The following is a 12,754-nucleotide window of genomic DNA, read 5'->3' on the forward strand; positions in this document are numbered from 1 at the left end:
AGAGAATGGCGGTGGGGGTGATAGGAACAGTTTGTGCCCTGAGCTGCTTAAAAAACATCCCCTCTTATCTGACTTATGAACCGATGCTCATAGTGGACAATGTTGCGTGGTTATGTAACATTAAAGATATATTTTATACCTCTCTTGGGTGGACAATATATGACTGGTTTGACCGAATTTCTACCCCTTGTCTTCCGTTCCTCCTGTTGTTACTGCTGAATGCTCTGACCGTTAGACACATCCTAGGTGCCAATAGAGCCAGAAAAAGACTCCGCAAACAGAGCAATAGAGAAAATCCGATTGACCCTGAGATGGAGAACCGGAGAAAATCCATTGTTTTACTCTTCAGTATCTCGGGCAGTTTTTTGTTGCTATGGACAATGTATGTTGTAAATTTCTTGTATGTTCGAGTTACAAAAAATAATTATTTTTCGGGCTCCAATTTTAATGACCCAAAGTTCATCTTACAAGAAACCGGGAATACTCTTCAGCTTTTAAGTTCTTGCACCAACACCGTTGTTTATGGCGTGACCCAGAGGAAGTTCAGACAGGAGCTAAAAAACGGGATAAAATATCCACTGAGTCTCATTGTGAAATTAATGAAAAAATGAAAGCCATCAACCTCTGCTGATTTCGGACTCATTTCACAACGCAATATCTCCCCCTGTCCTTTGTGTTATGGGTAACGCCATGCCCAACTCCAGCAGCCGATGTGTGCGAACATGAAACAACGTTCTTATTTCCTGCAATTGAAATTTCATGTTCAGTTAAAGGGTGTCATTTATCTCCATGGAGCAGATATTTTATTCACCGTTGAATTGTCGTTGAAACTATGCCGCGTGTAATGTCGATTCAACGTTTGCCCCAGAATAACCATCCATGAATTCTCAGGTCATATATATATGAAGGGGAGATTGCTGTCCTGTCCAGACCACCCTAAATAAAACTGCTTTAAATTTATGAGGAGTCGAAGCCCAGGAATGGTGTGATGAGCCACAGACTTTCGCTGATTCCGTAGAATAGATAAATACCTGTGTGGGAAGCGGCCTTCCACTCTGTCGAAACTTTTTTCATATTCGGTACGATTCATTCCATTCCTGCCAAATACATAATGAATGACCATTATCAAAACTACATATACCGTCTTTGCTTTTACATTCCAAACACAAACGTATTCAGGTTTTGGCATTTTTTAATTTTTCAAAATAATCAGCAGGCTTTTGCTTTGAGAATCCCAGATTCTTGGAAACATTTGCAAACCCAATTCCATTGTTAAATTAAACCTTATTGTGCTAGCTCTAATATCATTTTTTCTCCTCCTTGATCGTAGCTCTGCCGGACATTTTTAAAATCTCATTATTAAATCATTTAATTTTCTTTTTCTGAATTTCAACGTTTCCTGACCTGTGATACTAACTGAAATGTAAGTTTCTCGAGACCAATACCCACAATTCAGATCATATATCATTGTGTATTGTATTGTGTATTGCACAATAACCAAGGCCAGTACATCATCCGTGAGTTATTGGGCTCAGACCTGAACACAGTTGTCCCGGTGAGTTGTAAGCAGTGTTTTATCTCACTGAAGTGTTGCATTAATTGCGTTATTTTCAAGCCATCTTCAGATAACCCCTAACGTTCCAATAGTTCTTTACTTATTTTTACCACCAGTCCATCAATCTTATGCGATTGATTTACGTGAACACGTCAATTTCTCTGCCACTGAAATGATTCATTTTTTTATCATTTCGGTAATTCTCTGTTTCACTGAGAACATAAGAACATAAGAAATAGGAGCAGGAGTAGGCCATCTAGCCCCTCGAGCCAGCCCCGCCATTCAATAAGATCATGGCTGATCTGACGTGGATCAGTACCACTTACCCGCCTGATCCCCATAACCCTTAATTCCCTTACCGATCAGGAATCCATCCATCCGCGCTTTAAACATATTCAGCGAGGTAGCCTCCACCACCTCAGTGGGCAGAGAATTCCAGAGATTCACCACCCTCTGGGAGAAGAAGTTCCTCCTCAACTCTGTCTTAAACCGACCCCCCTTTATTTTGAGGCTGTGTCCTCTAGTTTTAACTTCCTTACTAAGTGGAAAGAATCTCTCCGCCTCCACCCTATCCAGCCCCCGCATTATCTTATAAGTCTCCATAAGATCCCCCCTCATCCTTCTAAACTCCAACGAGTACAAACCCAATCTCCTCAGCCTCTCCTCATAATCCAAACCCCTCATCTCCGGTATCAACCTGGTGAAACTTCTCTGCTCTCCCTCCAATGCCAATATATCCTTCCTCATATAAGGGGACCAATACTGCACACAGTATTCCAGCTGCGGCCTCACCAATGCCCTGTACAGGTGCATCAAGACATCCCTGCTTTTATATTCTATCCCCCTCGCAATATAGGCCAACATCCCATTTGCCTTCTTGATCACCTGTTGTACCTGCAGACTGGGCTTTTGCGTCTCATGCACAAGGACCCCCAGGTCCCTTTTCACGGTAGCATGTTTTAATTTCTTTCCATTGAGATCGTAATCCCATTTGTTATTATTTCCTCCAAAGTGTATAACCTCGCATTTATCAACGTTATACTCCATTTGCCATATCCTCGCCCACTCACTCAGCCTGTCCAAACCTCTCTGCAGATCTTCTCCGTCCTCCACACGATTCACTTTTCCACTTATCTTTGTGTCGTCTGCAAACTTCGTTACCCTACACTCCGTCCCCTCCTCCAGATCATCTATATAAATGCTAAATAGTTGCGGCCCGAGTACCGATCCCTGCGGCACGCCACTAGTTACCTTCCTCCAACCGGAAAAACACTCATTTATTCCGACTCTTTGCTTCCTGTCGGATAGCCAGTCCCCAATCCACTTTAACACACTACCCCCAACTCCGTGTGCCCTAATCTTCTTCAGCAGTCTTTTATGGGGCACCTTATCAAACGCCTTTTGGAAATCTAAAAACACCGCATCCACCGGTTCTCCTCCATCAACCGCCCTAGTCACATCTTCATAAAAATCCAACATGTTCGTCAAGCACGACTTTCCCCTCATGAATCCATGCTGCGTCTGATTGATCGAACCATTTCTATCCAGAGGCCCTGCTATCTCCTCTTTAATAATGGATTCCAGCATTTTCCCTACTACAGACGTTAAGCTCACCGGCCTATAGTTACCCGCCTTTTGTCTCCTTCCTTTTTTAAACAGCGGCGTAACATTAGCCGTTTTCCAATCAACCGGCACTACCCCAGAATGCAACGAGTTTTGATAAATAATCACTAACGCATCCACTATTACCTCTGACATTTCTTTCAATACCCTGGGATGCATTCCATCCGGACCCGGGGACTTGTCCACCTTCAGTCCCATTAGTCTACCCAGCACTGCCTCTCTGGTAACATTAATCGTATTAAGTATTTCTCCTGCTGCCAACCCTCTATCGTTAATATTTGGCAAACTATTTGTGTCCTCCACCGTGAAGACCGACACAAAAAACTTATTTAAAGACTCAGCCATATCCTCATTTCCCACTATTAACTCCCCCCTCTCGTCCTCCAAGGGTCCAACATTCACTCTAGCCACTCTATTCCTTTTTATATATTTATAAAAGCTTTTACTATCATTTTTTATATTAATTGCTAGCCTAGCTTCATAGTCTATCCTTCCTTTCTTTATCGCTTTCTTAGTCTCTCTTTGTTGTTTCTTAAATTTTTCCCAATCACTTGTTTCTCCACTATTTTTGGCCACTCTGTACGCAGCTGTTTTTATTTTAATACTCTCCTTTATTTCCTTCGTTATCCACGGCTGGTTCTCCCTTTTCTTACAATCCTTGTTTTTTGCTGGAATATATTTTTGCTGAGAACTGAAAAGGATCTCCATAAAAATCCTCCACTGTTCCTCAGGTATCCTACCTGCCAGCCTGCTCTCCCAGTCTACCGTAGCCAATTCATCCCTCATCCTATCATATTTCCCTCTGTTCAAACAGAGGACACTGGTTTGGGACCAAACTTTCTCCTCTTCCATCTGAATCAGAAATTCGACCATATTGTGGTCACTAGACCCAAGAGGGTCCTTCACAATAAGATCCTTAATTCTACCTACCTCGTTACACAATACCAGATCCAAAATAGCTCGTTCCCTCGTCGGTTCCGTAACATGCTGTTCAAGGAAACTATCCCGACAGCATTCTAAGAACTCTTCCTCCATTCCACCCTTACCGACTTGAGTCTGCCAGTCAATGTGTATGTTGAAGTCCTCCATGATTATTGCCCTTCCGTTTTTACACGCATCCCTTATCTGCTTGTTTATAGCCCTCCCTACCTCAACATTATTATTTGGGGGCCTATATACCACACCTACTAGTGTCTTTCTCCCTCTACTATTCAACCTAACCCGCACATCTTTGGACTGTGGGAGGAAACCGGAGCACCCGGAGGAAACCCACACAGGCACGAGGAGAATGTGGAAACTCCACACAGACAGTGACCCGAGCCGGGATCAAACCAAGGTCCCTGGAGCTGTGAAGCAGCAGTGCTAACCACTGTGCTACCGTGCCACCCAAATGTTCTATTAGTGATCTCCATTTAGAAAAAGGAAACAGAGGCACTGGGGAAGGGGCAAGAAAGATTCACAAGAATAATCCCAGAACTGTAATCACTTGTGAACTCACTGGTGTTTCATCAAGTTTGCTGACTGAGTGAATCCCTTCCCAGTCAGAGCAGGTGACCAGCCTCTGCCTGGTGTGAACTCACTGGTGGGACATTAGTTCCCGAGAGCTTTTGAAGCCACGCCCACATTTAAAGGGTCTCTCCTGGGTGTGATGATGTTGTGTCTGGGCAGGCTGGATAACCGAGTAAATCCTTTCGCACACACCGAGCAGGTGAATGGTTTCTCCCCGGTGTGAACTCACTGGTGTTTCAGCAGTGTTGATGATATTCTAAACCTCCTTCAACAGTGAGAGCAGCTGAACGGCCTCTCCCGGTGTGAATGTGCTCGGGGATCATCAGTTCCCGAGAGCTTCTGAAGCCGGCCTCTCAGAAGAGCATTTAAAGGGTCTCTCCTTGGAGTGAGTGGCTTTGTGTTTCTGCAGGCTGGATGACTGAGTGAATCCCTTCCCACACACAGAGCAGGGGAATGGTCTCTCCCCAGTGTGAACTCGCTGATGTTCCCACAGGCTGGATGACCTTTTAAACCTCTTTGTGCAGTGAGAGCAGCTGAACGGTCTGTCCTCAATGTGAATGCGCTGGTGGGACACCAGGTCCTGAGAGCTTTTGAATCCGCTCCCACAGTCAGATCATTTAAACAGTGTCTCATTCGTGTGAGTGACTTTGTGTCTGCGCAGGTGGGATGAAGTCCCCCATGTCCCCCATGGTCAGCTTATGATGAAAGTAAGGGGGTTGGGATAGAGGGAAAGTTGGCCGATTGGATAGGTATCTGGCTGTCTGATCGAAGACAGAGGGTGGTGGTGAATGGAAAATTTTAGGACTGGAGGCAGGTTGCGAGCGGAGTGCCACAGGGATCAGTGCTTGGTCCTCTGCTATTTGTGATTTTTATTAATGACCGAGAGGAGGGGGCTGAAGGGTGGATCAGTAAATTTGCTGAAGACACCAAGATTGGTGGAGTAGTGGATGAGGTGGAGGGCTGTTGTAGGCTGCAAAGAGACATAGATAGGATGCAAAGCTGGGCTGAAAAATGGCAGATGGAGTTTAACCCTGATAAATGTGAGATGATTCATTTTGGTAGGACAAATTTAAATGTGGATTACAGGGTCAACGGTAGGGTTCTGAAGACTGTGGAGGAACAGAGAGATCTTGGGGTCCATATCCACAGATCTCTGAACGTTGCCACTCAAATGGATAGAGCTGTGAAGAAGGCCTATAGTGTGTTAGCTTTTATTAACAGGGGGTTGGAGTTTAAGAGCCGTGGGGTTATGCTGCAACTGTACAGGTCCTTGGTGAGACCACATTTGGAATATTGTGTGCAGTTCTGGTCTCCTCACTATAAGAAGGATGTGGAAGCGCTGGAAAGAGTGCAGAGGAGATTTACCAGGATGCTGCCTGGTTTGAAGGGTAAGTCTTCTGAGGAAAGGTCGAGGGAGCTTGGGCTGTTCTCTCTGGAGCGGAGGAGGTTGAGGGGAGACTTTATAGAGGTTTATAAAATGATGAAGGGGACAGATAGAGTGAAGGTTCAAAAACTATTTCCTCGGGTGGATGGAGGTATGACAAGGGGGCATAACTATAGGGTTCATGGTGGGATATATAGGAAGGATATCAGAGGTAGGTTCTTTACGCAGAGAATGGTTGGGGTGTGGAATGGACTGCCTGCAGTGATAGTGGAGTCAGACACTTTAGGAACATTTAAGCGGGCACATGGAGCACACCAGGATGATAGGGAGTGGGATAGCTTGATCTTTGTTTCAGATAAAGCTCGGCACAACATCGTGGGCCGAAGGGCCTGTTCTATGTTCTATGTCTGACTTACTCAGTTAATGGTAGGTGTTGGGGAGAGTTATAGCACAAAGAGATCTAAGGGTACATGTTCATAGCTCCTTGAAAGTGGAGTCACAGGTGGACAGAGTGGAGAATAAGGCATTCGGCATGCTTGGTTTCATTGGTCAGAACATTGAATACAGGAGTTGGGACATCTTGTTGAAGTTGTACAAGACATTGGTAAGGCCACACTTGGAATACTATGTACAGTTCTGGTCACCCTATTATAGAAAGGATATTATTAAACTAGAAAGAGTGCAGAAGAGATTTACTAGGATGCTACCAGACTTGATCGTTTGAGTTATAAGGAGAGGCTGGATAGACTGGGGCATTTTTCCTCTGGAGCTTTGGAGGCTGAGGTTGATGTTATAGAGGTCTATAAAATAATGAGGGGCATAGGTCAGCTAGATAGTCAATATCTTTTCCCAAAGGTAGGGGAGTCTAAAACTCGAGGGCATCGGTTTAAGGTGAGAGGGGAGAGTTAGAAAAGTGTCCAGAGGGGCAATTGTTTTGCGCAGAGGGTGGTGAGTGTCTGGAACCAGCCGCCAGAGGTAGTAGTAGAGGGGGGTACAATTTTGTATTTTAAAAAGCATTTAGACAGTTACATGAGTAAAATGGGTATAGAGGAATATGGACGAAATGTGGACAATTGGGACGAGCTCAGGGGTTTTAAAAAAAGGGTGGCATGGACAAGTTGGGCCGAAGGGTCTGTTTCCATGCTGTAAACCTCTATGCCTGTTTGCCCTGGATCAAACTGACACCCAGGAACTCCCAAATGCTGCAGCTTGAATGTGTACTAATAAACTATTTCTTTTATCCAATGATAATTTATCTTTGTTTTTAAGTATTTTATTAACCTTACCACCTGTTGCTATAAGGGTAAGGCTAGGGTGGTTGAGAGCACCCCGGTGGATTTGCCCCTGCACAACAAGTACTCCTGCTTGAGTACTGCTGGGGGGGACAGCCCGCCTGGGGGAAGCAGCAGTGGCCGTGTCTCCGCAGTGGAGTCCAGCCCTGTAACTCAGAGGGCTAAGGAAAAGAGGAGGAAGGCGGTAGTAATCGGGGACTCGATGGTGAAGGGGACAGACAGGCGTTTCTGCGGAGGTAGGCGGGATTCTCGCATGGTGGTCTGCCTCCCTGGGGCCGGGATCCAGGATGTCGCTAGTCGCGTCCCAGAAATCCTGAGGTGGGAGGGAGAGGAGCCTGAGGTAGCGGTACATATTGGTACCGCTGATGTGGGTAGGAAGGGAGAAGGGGTCATGAAAAGGGAGTACAGGGAATTAGGGAGACAGCTGAGAAAGAGGAAAGCAAAGGTAGTAATCTCAGGATTACTGCCTGTGCCACGGGAAGGTGAGGGCAGGAATGGAGTGAGGTGGAGGATGAATGTGTGGCTGAGGGACTGGTGCAGGGGGCAGGGATTCAGGTTCCTGGACCATTGGGACCTCTTTAGGGGCAGGGGTGATCTGTATACAAAAAACGGGTGGAACTTGAATCACACGGGGACCAATATCCTGGCCGGTAGGTTGGCTAAGGCTACTGGGGAGAATTTAAACTAGATAGGTTGGGGGGAGGGGAGCTAGAAGAGTTGACTAGGATCAAGGAACTAATTGATGGGGGGGAGGATGCAGGGGTAAGGGGAATTACAAAATTAATGGTAGAGGAGAGGGTGCAAGTGAATGAAGGCGGTAATTTAGATAAGGGAGTAGAGGGAGACGGTGTTCGCGACTCATCAAAGCGGGTTCAGATAAAAGCTGGAATAAGGACACTTTGCCTGAATGCACGAAGCATTCGGAACAAGGTGAATGAGTTGATGGTGCAAATCAGCACAAGTGGGTACGATCTAGTGGCCATTACAGAAACGTGGCTGAAAGGTGACCAGGACTGGGAGATGAATATCCAGGGGTATCAGGCGTTTAGGAAGAATAGACAGGAAGGAAAAGGTGGTGGGGTCGCGCTATTAATAAGAGATAATATCAGGGTAGTACTGAGGGATGACATAGGCTCTGAGGAACAAAACGTGGAATCGTTATGGGTAGAGATGAGGAATAGTAGAGGGAGAAAGATACTAGTAGGTGTGGTATATAGGCCCCCAAATAATAATGTTGAGGTAGGGAGGGCTATAAACAAGCAGATAAGGGATGCGTGTAAAAACGGAACGGCAATAATCATGGGGGACTTCAACATGCACATTGACTGGCAGACTCAAGTCGGTAATGGTGGAATGGAGGAAGAGTTCTTAGAATGCTGTCGGGATAGTTTCCTTGAACAGCATGTTACGGAACCGACGAGGGAACGAGCTATTTTGGATCTGGTATTGTGTAACGAGGTAGGTAGAATTAAGGATCTTATTGTGAAGGACCCTCTTGGGTCTAGTGACCACAATATGGTCGAATTTCTGATTCAGATGGAAGAGGAGAAAGTTTGGTCTCAAACCAGTGTCCTCTGTTTGAACAGAGGGAAATATGATAGGATGAGGGATGAATTGGCTAAGGTAGACTGGGAGAGCAGGCTGGCAGGTAGGATAGCTGAGGAACAGTGGAGGATTTTTAAGGAGATCCTTTTCAGTTCTCAGCAAAAATATATTCCAGCAAAAAACAAGGATTGTAAGAAAAGGGAGAACCAGCCGTGGATAACGAAGGAAATAAAGGAGAGTATTAAAATAAAAACAGCTGCGTACAGAGTGGCCAAAAATAGTGGAGAAACAAGTGATTGGGAAAAATTTAAGAAACAACAAAGAGAGACTAAGAAAGCGATAAAGAAAGGAAGGATAGACTATGAAGCTAGGCTAGCAATTAATATACAAAATGATAGTAAAAGTTTTTATAAATATATAAAAAGGAATAGAGTGGCTAGAGTGAATGTTGGACCCTTGGAGGACGAGAGGGGGGAGTTAATAGTGGGAAATGAGGATATGGCTGAGTCTTTAAATAAGTTTTTTGTGTCGGTCTTCACGGTGGAGGACACAAATAGTTTGCCAAATATTAACGATAGAGGGTTGGCAGCAGGAGAAATACTTAATACGATTAATGTTACCAGAGAGGCAGTGCTGGGTAGACTAATGGGACTGAAGGTGGACAAGTCCCCGGGTCCGGATGGAATGCATCCCAGGGTATTGAAAGAAATGTCAGAGGTAATAGTGGATGCGTTAGTGATTATTTATCAAAACTCGTTGCATTCTGGGGTAGTGCCGGTTGATTGGAAAACGGCTAATGTTACGCCGCTGTTTAAAAAAGGAAGGAGACAAAAGGCGGGTAACTATAGGCCGGTCAGCTTAACGTCTGTAGTAGGGAAAATGCTGGAATCCATTATTAAGGAGGAGATAGCAGGGCATCTGGATAGAAATGGTTCGATCAATCAGACGCAGCATGGATTCATGAGGGGAAAGTCGTGCTTGACGAACATGTTGGATTTTTATGAAGATGTGACTAGGGCGGTTGATGGAGGAGAACCGGTGGATGCGGTGTTTTTGGATTTCCAAAAGGCGTTTGATAAGGTGCCCCATAAAAGGCTGCTGAAGAAGATTAGGGCACACGGAGTTGGGGGTAGTGTGTTAAAGTGGATTGGGGACTGGCTATCCGACAGGAAGCAAAGAGTCGGAATAAATGGGTGTTTTTCCGGTTGGAGGAAGGTAACTAGTGGCGTGCCGCAGGGATCGGTACTCGGGCCGCAACTATTTAGCATTTATATAGATGATCTGGAGGAGGGGACGGAGTGTAGGGTAACGAAGTTTGCAGACGACACAAAGATAAGTGGAAAAGTGAATCGTGTGGAGGACGGAGAAGATCTGCAGAGAGATTTGGACAGGCTGAGTGAGTGGGCGAGGATATGGCAAATGGAGTATAACGTTGAGAAATGCGAGGTTATACACTTTGGAGGAAATAATAACAAATGGGATTACTATCTCAATGGAAACAAATTAAAACATGCTACCGTGCAAAGGGACCTGGGGGTCCTTGTGCATGAGACGCAAAAGCCCAGTCTGCAGGTACAACAGGTGATCAAGAAGGCAAATGGGATGTTGGCCTATATTGCGAGGGGGATAGAATATAAAAGCAGGGATGTCTTGATGCACCTGTACAGGGCATTGGTGAGGCCGCAGCTGGAATACTGTGTGCAGTATTGGTCCCCTTATATGAGGAAGGATATATTGGCATTGGAGGGAGTGCAGAGAAGGTTCACCAGGTTGATACCGGAGATGAGGGGTTTGGATTATGAGGAGAGGCTGAGGAGATTGGGTTTGTACTCGTTGGAGTTTAGAAGGATGAGGGGGGATCTTATGGAGACTTATAAGATAATGCGGGGGCTGGATAGGGTGGAGGCGGAGAGATTCTTTCCACTTAGTAAGGAAGTTAAAACTAGAGGACACAGCCTCAAAATAAAGGGGGGTCGGTTTAAGACAGAGTTGAGGAGGAACTTCTTCTCCCAGAGGGTGGTGAATCTCTGGAATTCTCTGCCCACTGAGGTGGTGGAGGCTACCTCGCTGAATATGTTTAAAGCGCGGATGGATGGATTCCTGAGCGGTAAGGGAATTAAGGGTTATGGGGATCAGGCGGGTAAGTGGTACTGATCCACGTCAGATCAGCCATGATCTTATTGAATGGCGGGGCAGGCTCGAGGGGCTAGATGGCCTACTCCTGCTCCTATTTCTTATGTTCTTATGTTCTTATACTATTTTGATCCTTAGGAACAGAATAAATCTTAGTTACTTAGCAGATACTCACAAAAAATCTGGCTTCTTCTCCTGTCGAAGAGTAAGATCACTTCCTAAATGCTGAGAAAGGTAGAAAGCAAAAGGGCACCTCTTTCCCTTCCTTCCCTAACTCCGTTAATTACCCAACTCCCAGAACTCTATTCTAAGCTGCACTCAAGTGATGTCGGTTCAGAGCTGTTTCTGAGCTGTAGATTCAAAACAATACTCACTTGCAGACAGGGACATGAAGGCCTGTATGGGTCTCCAGGCCATCATGCACACCATCATGATAGGGAGGATGGAGATGGTGTTGCCAGCCATGTACATGATGAACAGATTCATGGGCAGCTGTTTCAATGGGCCCAAGGCGGTGTCCCAGCAGGACTGAAAACAGAAAGTGAGCAGGGTATCAGTGAAGGGGGCCGGTTAGGGGAGGCCATATGCTGATCTTATACCCAGGCCTGGAAGTAAGGATGACCATTAACCCTTTAACACACAGGCTGCTGTGGTTCACCAAGGTACTTCACCACCGTGGACAAACCAGGGGCGTTGTCAGCCACACACTAAAGACACATTCAAATCCAACTTACTTTCTCGACCAGGATCCTGTCTGTTTCTTGGATGCAGATGTCCGGTAGCTGTTTGTCCGAATATGCGACTGGGCACATGGAGTCTCTCTGGCCACACTGTTGATCACGGCTCCTATGAGAAACAGAAAACACAAGTTGGTCACCCTTTCAAGACCTTCTTTAAAGAGGGAGTCTCTCTGTTGAGGACCCCAACGTGGTGGCAATAGTGCCAGCATGAACTAAAGCTTGGGCAAACCTCAGACACACACTGCCATTGTGTCCACTGAACTGCCACGGGAATGAAGGGCTGCAGAAGTGGATTTAGTGTGAATTGATAATCAGGGTGCCAATCCGCTTGCCCTCCATTTAGGGACAAAGTGACAAATCACCAGAAGTACCAAATTGTATCTTGAAAACAAACACTGCGGGACATTGAGAGAGATCCAGTTCAGCACCCGGCCCTGGAACCGAGCAATCGTTCCTCCAACCACCACCGCAGTTGGCACCTGATCAGGTGGAGGGGCTGAAACCAAGATGGCATCTCAGGGTCATGACCTGGGGAAAAGATGCCAAGTGGGGTCTGAGTGGTTTCTGGGGGATTTGAGGGGCTGCTTTGTGATCAGGAGCTCGGTGAGGGGTAAAAGAGGCGCGAAAAACCCGGGGTTGGGAAGTTTTGGGTTGGTGCCACGTCCCCGGGCCAGTGTGCGGTGGCGTCCCCTCGGGAGAGGCGGGCTGACCCGGCTTGTCGCTTACTCGAGACCCCGGCTCCCCGCGCGGCCTCCGCACCTGCTGGTGCCGCTCAGGGTCCGCTTGTGCCAGCACGCGCGGTTGTCAAGCCCCGCCCCTGCAGCCATGACAACGCCGCTGACCGTTAACCGTCCCCCCCTTTCAAATCTGATTCCGATCAAGAGAAGAAGCAGCGTATTTCCGTCAACAAAACACTCCCGCTCCAATGCGGATGTGCAAGCCCAACCGCCTTAGCGTTCTGCGGGCACCGCCC

The 12,754-nt window shown here is 46.4% G+C and overlaps 1 protein-coding gene across 2 annotated transcripts; it reads right to left on the minus strand.

Moving 5' to 3' along the window:
• Positions 1 to 432: 432 nt before the first annotated feature.
• On the minus strand, positions 433 to 12,754 carry LOC144487127 (ER membrane protein complex subunit 4-like). Of its 2 annotated transcripts, none has more exons than XM_078205186.1 (5): positions 12,508 to 12,754; positions 11,776 to 11,887; positions 11,416 to 11,569; positions 1,032 to 1,097; positions 433 to 554 (listed from the first exon to the last, which is right to left on the minus strand). In XM_078205186.1, the coding sequence occupies exons 1-4, from the start codon at positions 12,606 to 12,608 to the stop codon at positions 1,087 to 1,089; spliced, it is 378 nt and encodes a 125-aa protein (XP_078061312.1). In that variant the 5' UTR covers positions 12,609 to 12,754; the 3' UTR covers positions 433 to 554; positions 1,032 to 1,086. The 2 variants fall into 2 exon arrangements, with proteins under 2 accessions (XP_078061312.1, XP_078061313.1); XM_078205187.1 differs by having other exon boundaries at positions 515 to 554; positions 12,541 to 12,721.

This window comes from Mustelus asterias, unplaced genomic scaffold (genome assembly GCF_964213995.1).
Source record: "Mustelus asterias unplaced genomic scaffold, sMusAst1.hap1.1 HAP1_SCAFFOLD_604, whole genome shotgun sequence".
NCBI classification, from domain to species: domain Eukaryota; kingdom Metazoa; phylum Chordata; class Chondrichthyes; order Carcharhiniformes; family Triakidae; genus Mustelus; species Mustelus asterias.

Coding starts and splice junctions, on each gene's coding strand:
- LOC144487127 (XM_078205186.1), bottom strand. CDS start 12,608: ATGGCTGCAGGGGCGGGGCTTGACAACCGCGCGTGCTGGCACAAGCGG. Junction 11,888..12,507: donor GCGGGGAGCCGGGGTCTCGA/GTAAGCGACAAG, acceptor TGTTTCTCATAG/GAGCCGTGATCAACAGTGTG. Junction 11,570..11,775: donor ACAGGATCCTGGTCGAGAAA/GTAAGTTGGATT, acceptor TTCTGTTTTCAG/TCCTGCTGGGACACCGCCTT.